Here is an 8,391-nt window from a genome sequence, read left to right on the forward strand (position 1 = left end):
CTGTACCGACACTCAGTGCGCTCAACTCACACCAAAGTATCACCTGTGTACTTCTGAATATTCGACCAAATATATATATATAGTATCTTAGTGTCTGTTTATTTGTCACCATACTTTACGTAACAATAGAACCGTTACAAAAATAAGGAGGCTGAAGCAGTTGAAAAACCTGATTTCAGGAGAGAACATTATGGGGAACTTCAAAATTTCTTTAGGAATTTGATTGGAAATTCTTGCTGTTAGGAAATGAAGTACTGTAAATGTACTGAATATATGATAAAGGCACAAAAACATTTATACCAAAGCAGAGATGCAGAACTAGGAAACAGGATTGGTTTAACAGAAATTGTAAGATGGCCAGAGACCAAAAGACAAAAATGGAATTAATACAGGAATTAATGGAATTTAATGGAATTAATAACTAATTAATATTAGTAGTCAAAATATTGGCCAAACCCCCAAACATAGCAGTGATACAAAGTTGCGAGAAACAACTACATGGCAGTGAGGAGAGAGGCAGAAAGAAATTTTGAAAAAGCGATAAAATACAAATGTAAAACAGAACCAGGCCTATTCTATAAATTCATAAACAACAAATTGCAGGTAAAATATAATATTCAGAGGTTGGAAATGGGAAACAGATTCACAGAAAATGAAAAGGAAATATATGAAACATTGAATGAAAAGTTCCAAAGTGTGTTTGCACAAAATGAAATCTTCAGGTAACCAGACACAATAAGAATTCCAGAGAACAACATAGAGCACATAGAGGTGTCTAGAGGCGAAGTGGAAAAAATGCTCAAGGAGCTAAGTAAGAACAAAGTAGTTGGTCCAGATGGAGTTTCACCATGAGTTATCAGTGAATGTGCACTTGAACTTAGCATTCCACTTCAACTGATTTTTCAGGCATCCCTGTGTACAGGAGTCATAACAGATGTCTGGAAAAAGGCTAACATAGTTCCAATCTACAAAAGTGGCAGCAGGGAAGACCCCTTCAAATGTAGACTTGTGTCATTGACAATTGTAATACAGTAGTCAAAATATTGGAAAAAATAATAATTAAAATTAAATGGGTAAAACACCTGGAGAAAAACTACATATCAGACAGTCAGTATGGTTTTCGATTTGGAAGATCCTGTGTAACAAATTTACTCAGTTTCTATGATCAAGCCATAGAGATTTTACAGGAAAGAGATGGTTGGGATGACTCCATCTATCTGGACTTAAAAAAGGCTTTCGATAGAGTTCCACATATGAGGCTGTTCTGGAAACTGGAAACATATTGGACGGGTGACAGGTAAGCTTTTAACATAGATGAAAAATTTTCTGATAGAAAAATGAGAGCAGTAATCAGAGGCAATGTATCAGAATGGAGAAAAGTCACAGGTGGAGTACCACAGGGTTCAGTTCTTGCACTGGTAGTTTGTTGTTTACATACACGATCTGCCAGATGGAATACAGAATTATATGAACATGTTTGCTGATGATGCTAAGATAATAGGGAAGATAAGAAACTTATATGATTGTCATGCCCTTCAAGATGGCCTGGACAAAGTAAGTATATGGAACACCACTTGGCAAATGGAATTTAATGTGAATAAATGTCGTGTTATAGAATGTGGAATAGGAGAACAAAGACCCCACACACCCTTTAAATTATGTGAGAAATCTTTAAAGAACTCCAATACAGAAATAGATCTAGGGGTGGTTGTAAATAGAAAACTATTACCTGAGGACCACATAAAGAACATTGTGCAAGAAGCCTATGCTACACTTTCTAACTTTAGAACTGCTTTAAAATATATGGATGGCAAAATACTAAAGAAATTGTTAACGACTTCTGTTAGACCAATTCTGGAATATGCAGCGGTTGTGTGGTGCCCATATCTTAAGAAGCACATCAACAAACTGGAAAAGGTGCAAAGGCATGCCACTAAGTGCCTCCCAGAACTGAAGGACAAGAGCTACAAGGAGAGGTTAGAGGCATTAACCCTCAAACCGCTAGGGGCCCAAATGGAATTCACACCCACAGGCGCAACAAAAAAAAAAATTCCAAAAAATTCTTTCATCTTATAGAAGTGTTCATTTTTGTTCCCTGATCACGGAAAAAATAACAAAAAAATCGTAGGTGGCATATTTTAGCCGCAATAGGGTAGGGAAGTGTGGCAAAAAAGGGGCGTTGGCAGAGCCTTCGCCAGACGAGTTCTACTCCGTCCGAGCTGTCAGACGGCAGTTGCCGCAAATATATTATTACCTAATTATTTCAATGTCTGATTGATTTTTTCTTAGTTTTTTTGCAGTAATATTATTCCATACAGTGAATTGTGGTATATTTTTATTATAAAATGTGTGAACCATTGCTGTACTTAAAATTATGGTGTGCATATTAGTGATTCAATTATTATGTTCATAAAACAATAAACAAATAGTTTTGCTGTTGTTACACTATATACACAGGTTATATATAAGTATTTGCATGTTTTTTACACCATAACGAACTACTAAGTTGGTCTTGTGAGTCAAAAAGCAACGAGGAGTGAAACACCAAACACCAGCGAGCCACTCACTGCCACTCCCTCCCTCAACACCACCTCACTCACCCTCATTCACCTCCCACAATACTCTTTCTGTATTTATTCACTATACACAGACGTTATATATATGTATTTACATGTTTTGTTCACCATAACTGTACATCTAAGCTTGTATGGTGAGTGAAGGCCATAAGACGTAGCTACTCACACAGTCAGCTGATCGGCGGCCGCCCTCAAGGCCAGACGCACTAATATTTGTCATCCAACAATATTGTTTGTGGTGTTATTACGCTATATACACACATTATATATAAGTATCTACCTGTTTTATTCACTATACCTGAATAAATAAGCTGGTATGGTGCCCAAAGACCATAGTGGCCATCAGTAAACACCATGCCAAGTCGTGCAGACGACGCTCCTCCCTCACCAAAATGGCGGCTCCCAACCTACTCCTCTCGCTGTTATCTCACACTATACACACGTTATATATAAGTATCTACATTTGTGTTCACCATGGCGAACCACTAAGCTGGTATAGTGAGTGCAGTCAATAAATGGTGGCCACACACAGTCAGAAGACGACGCCACAACCCTCCCTCCCACAGCCTTACTCCTCCCTCCATGAAGCACAGCGCTAAATATCACCACAATCCTGCTATTATCAGAATCCTGGTCAGTTTTATCACAGTCAGGGGGCTTCAGTAATACTATCACTGCTAAATAATAGCAGTATCATTTATATTATGGTATTTGTAGGCGATGCTGTGGTCACAAGCTGAACAGCGGTGCTGTGAGCTCGTGCTGCGTGCGCCAGCCTTGGTGGCTTGCTCAATACTGACACTGTAACACCCAAGAATGTTGGCCTGGATTTTTTTTCTAGGTGGCATCTGGCAACTATCGGTCGTGGCTGTACTATAGCTGCCCCTATCCCAGGCGGGGAGTTTAAATTATAGCGCTAGACACGAAATCATATATAAATAATGTGCGCGGTTTCGGTTTTGTCACTTGATATCATTTATATATGATATGCGCGGTTTGAGGGTTAAATATGCACAAACTAGAAGATAGAGGTTATCTTGAGGTGATTTCGGGGCTTAATGTCCGCGCAGCCCGGTCCTTGACCAGGCCTCCACCCCCAGGAAGCCGCCCGTGACAGCTGACTAACTCCCAGGTACCTATTTACTGCTAGGTAACAGGAGCATCAGGGTGAAAGAAAATCTGTCCATTGTTTCTTGCCAGCGCCCGGGACCACAGGATCATGCGTCCAGTGTTCTGTCCACTCAGCCGACAGAAGAAAAAGAGGTGATATGATCATTACATACAAAATAGTAATGGGAATCAATAAAATTGATAGGGAAGAATTCCCGAGACCTGGAACTTCAAGAACAAGAGGTCATTGGTTTAGACTAACTAAACAAAGCTGCTGAAGAAATATAAGAAAATTCACTTTTACAGAGTGGTAGATGGTAGGAACAAGTTAGGTATTCACCTAGTTGTATTCACCTAGTTGTGCTTGCGGGGGTTGAGCTCTGCTCTTTTGGCCCGCCTCTCAACTGTCAATCAACCGTTTCTACTACTACTACTATTTTTTTTTCACACACCACACATACACACACCCCAGGAAGCAGCCCATGAGAAGCTGACAAACTCCCAGGTACCTATTTACTGCAAGGTAACAGGGGCATAGGGTGAAAGAAACTCTGCCCATCGTTTCTCGCCAGCGCCCGGGATCGTACCCGGGACCAGAGGACCACGTGTCCAGCGTGCTGTCCGCTTGGCCACTGGCTACCGTAAGGTGAGAAGGTGATGGAGGCCAAAACCGTCAGTAATTTCAAAGCGTTATATGACATATTTCAAAGCGTTATATGACAAAGCGTGCTGGGAAGACGGGACACCACGAGCGTAGGTCTCATCCTGTAACTACACTTAGGTAATTACTAGAAAAAATAGTTTAAACCAAATGGGTAGAATACCTGGAGATTAATGACAATAATGGATACAGTATGGTTTCGAACAGGAAGATCCTGTGTTACACATCTACTTAGTTTAATAATAAAGCCACAGAGATTCTACAGGAGAGATGGTTGGGTTGACTGCGTGTGTCCGGACCTAAAAAAGGATTTTGACAGAGTCCCACACAAGAGGATGTTCTGGAAAATGGAACATGCTGGAGGGGTGACAGGGAGACTTTTCACATGGATGAAAAACTTTCTAACCGACAGACAGATGAGGGCAGTAATCAGAGACAATATACCTGACAATATAACACTCCTCCAGTCAGGAGGAGTGTTACTAACGGAGTACCACAGGGTTCTGTTTTTGCACCAGTAATGTTCATCATCTACATAAACGATCTATTAGAAGGAATACAGAATTATATGAACATGTTTGTGGACGATGCTAAGATACTGGGAAAGGTAGGAGATGCAGACAATTGTCATGCGCTTCAAACTGATCTAGATAAATTAAGTGCTTGGCACGATATGTAGCAAATGGAATTCAATGTGAATATAATGCCATGTTATAGAAAATGAAATAGGAAAAAATTAGTCCACACACAACTTACAAATTACAGTACAATGGGGCCTCGACTTACGATGCTAATCCGTTCCCAGAGACGGATCGTAAGTCGAAGCGATTTTTCCCATAAGAAATGTTGGACCTAGCCAGTCCAACAACCCGCACACCATCTTCATATTTATGAATGATCTCTTGTTTCTGCTCTATGGTCATCCTTACATGGGATCTCATATATTGAGCTTTACCACTGACTTTCCTGGGACTCATGGCATGATATATAATAATTACTTTAATGTTCAAAATACAAAAAATCACCACAAAAGCGAAATTTCTTATAGGCGCGATCGTCACTAAGCGGGCAGCTGTAGTAAAACTGAGGCAGGTCGGCCGCGTGACCGGGAACCATGCGCTCGGTCGACCCGAACGTGTACCAACAAATATCGTAAGTCGACGACACCATCGGATGTCGAGTCGCATTTTTCGATGAAATTTACATCGTAACTCGAAATTATCGTAAGTAGGGGCTTACTTACTAGTAAGTAGTAGTAAATTGAGGTGCCACTGTATACTGTATATAGAAAAGAATTAAAGAACTCTGATACAGAATGAGATCCATTGGTTGTTTTGGATAGTAAACTGTCAACAGAGGAACACAAAGAACAGTGTGAGAGCGGTCCGTCTAATTACCACAAGCTACACAAGCTTCAGAAAGCTTCCTGGCAATACGTTAGTAATGAATAATATGATATATTTACTCATTATAATGTTGGTGCTGAATGTACAACACGAAAAAAACATAATTTTAGTCTGAAAAAGTATCTTTTTATAAAGAAATAAGGCGAAAATAAAAAGCTGGTGACGCCAAATCAAGTCGACGATCCAAGCGTCGGTTAGGTTAGGTTAGGTTTGGTTAAGTTAGGTTAGGTTAGGATAAGTTAGGATAGTGTAGCAAGTAGATTATCCCAATAATATACTCGCTCCAAATATAGTGTTAATATTCCTGTCAACCTTTGGAGATGAATGAGGTGAGGCGTTGCCCGGCCAACACGGTGAGGTGTTGCCCGAGCAATATAAGCAGCAAGAATAGCAAACATTAACTAGTCTACTTTCAAGTGTGGTCTAGAGCAGACACTTGCGAGATACTGTACTAACGCTCAATGCGCTCAACTCACACCAAAGTATCACCTGTGTACTTCTGTATATTCGACCAAATATATATATATAGTATCTTAGTGTCTGTTTATTTGTCACCATACTTTACGTAACAATAGAACCGTTACATTGGTGACCCCGGAGTGACAAACCCAGCTCAGGTGGACTATTGTGTAATCAGTAAGGCCCAACGGGAAGACCCTGATCTGCAGCGATTACGAACATCTGACACAGCTCTCCGGTTCATCGAGATTCCCATGGAAGGTGGCGGAAGGATAATCTGTGACACCTCACGGATGGGAGCACTTAGGCCCTACATTCCTGCCCAGTTTCGCTGGAAAACGTTCTCAGTATTTCACTCCCTAGCACACCCAGGAGTACGTGCTTCCCAGAAACTACTAACGGAGCGTGTTGTATGGCCAGGAATCAATGCCGATGTTCGACGATGGACTCGCTCATGTCTCCAGTGCCAGCGAGCGAAAACACATCGTCACACAAAGAGCCCTCTTCAACAGTTTCCGTTACCTTCTGACCGTTTCGAGGTGGTGCATGTAGACATCGTTGGACCATTACCGTCGGCAAGAGGATATTCTTATCTACTCACCTGCATCGATCGATTCTCCAGATGGCCGGAAGCAATCCCATTAATCAACATCTCAGCTGAGTCAGTGGTCCAGGCTTTCCTCTCTGGATGGGTCGCCCGTTTTGGCAGCCCCTCTGTCATCATCACCCAATAATGATCCCAATAATATACTCGCTACAATAGATTAGGTTAGGTTAGGTCAGCCTAACCTAACATATCATATTTATTCATTACTAACGTATTGCCAGGAAGCTTTCTGAAGCTTGTGGTAGCTTGTGGTAATTAGACGGACCCGTGTGAGAGGAGCATATGCATCTCTTTCCGACTTCAGACTTGCTTTTAATTACGTGGATGGTGAAATACTAAAGAAACTGTTCATGACTTTTGTGAGAACAAAGTTGGAATATGCAGCAGTTGTATGGTGCCCATATCTCAAGAAGCACATCAATAAACTGGAAAAGATGCAAAGGCATGCAACAAAATGGCTTCCGGAACTGAAAAATAAGAGTTATGAGGAGAGGCTAAGGGTGTTAAGCATGTCAAAACTAGTCTAGAAGATAGAAGAAAAAGAAATTATATGAACACCACTTATAAAATAACAGGAATCGATCAAATTGACAAAGTAATTTCTGCCCTCAGCTATATATTCAGGTACCCAATATGAGACTTGATGCTCACCCTTGCGAAGAGCCACAGGCTTCTCTGTGAAGGGAATCTTGTTTCTTTTCATGAAAATATAAACAGCTCTAGAGGGTTGCGACATAAGATCATAATACAGTTTTATCATCCTCCCCTCTTAGGTCCAGACAGTTTCGCTGTGGTCCAGATAGGGCTCTCTCAGGGCCAGCAAACTTTCAGGACAGACAGGTCTCTTTCAGGGCCAGGCAAAGCTCTTTCCTTCTCTCTCTTTCTCTTCAGGGCCGGGCCAAGAACGGCTCTTCGAGGAACGACCTTGGTATAAATGTTATCAGCTGGATACAAGACATTCTGTACACTGACACCATCGTACACTAATATTTTACCACTTCGGACACCAGCTTTGGACGTTTCGCATATGTGTACGTGTTCCATATTAAAACGACAATATAATGCTATTAACAATTAAAATCTTCTACTTAACAGGCATATAGTTATTAAATGAAGTTTAGTGATGAAATAGACATAATCCGAAGTTGGTAAGGACGCCGCCCGCCAGAGTAAACACAACACACACCCGAATGCCCACAAACACGATATAACGCACAAAACAACACTTCTGTCAGTTTTGGATAAACTCCTTTTATATTTATTATGTGATAGTTATGCTTGTATAAAATGATAACTATTATAGGTAAGCGCCTAATATTTAATATTAATAAATAAAAAAGAAGTCAAAAGCCACACGCCTGTCTGTACATGTCTTTTGTGTAAAAATATTTTGGGCGCTCATGTACTTGTGCGCTAGCTGGCGTTCACAGCTGTTCTCGCCTACAAGCATTAGAATTGAACAAACGAATTTATTTATCATTTATATACAAGAAGATACATTTTCTCGGGAGAGTACATAACATTAGTGTTTTTACATTCATTATAAGCCACTAACTCGCAAAGCCTTGCGGC

General features: G+C 40.7%; 1 protein-coding gene across 1 annotated transcript in view; it reads right to left on the reverse strand.

Annotated features, from left to right (window-relative positions):
- Positions 1-7,875, reverse strand: part of LOC123774995 (glutathione S-transferase theta-1) — a 142,412-nt gene extending 134,537 nt beyond the window's left edge. The window contains exon 1 of the mRNA XM_045769696.2: positions 7,471-7,875. Within this exon, the coding sequence (XP_045625652.1) occupies positions 7,471-7,579 (109 nt within the window). The 5' untranslated portion in view covers positions 7,580-7,875. The remainder of the gene's footprint in view (positions 1-7,470) is intronic.
- Between the last annotated feature and the right edge of the window lie 516 nt (positions 7,876-8,391).

This window comes from Procambarus clarkii, chromosome 92 (assembly GCF_040958095.1).
Source record: "Procambarus clarkii isolate CNS0578487 chromosome 92, FALCON_Pclarkii_2.0, whole genome shotgun sequence".
NCBI lineage: Eukaryota > Metazoa > Arthropoda > Malacostraca > Decapoda > Cambaridae > Procambarus > Procambarus clarkii.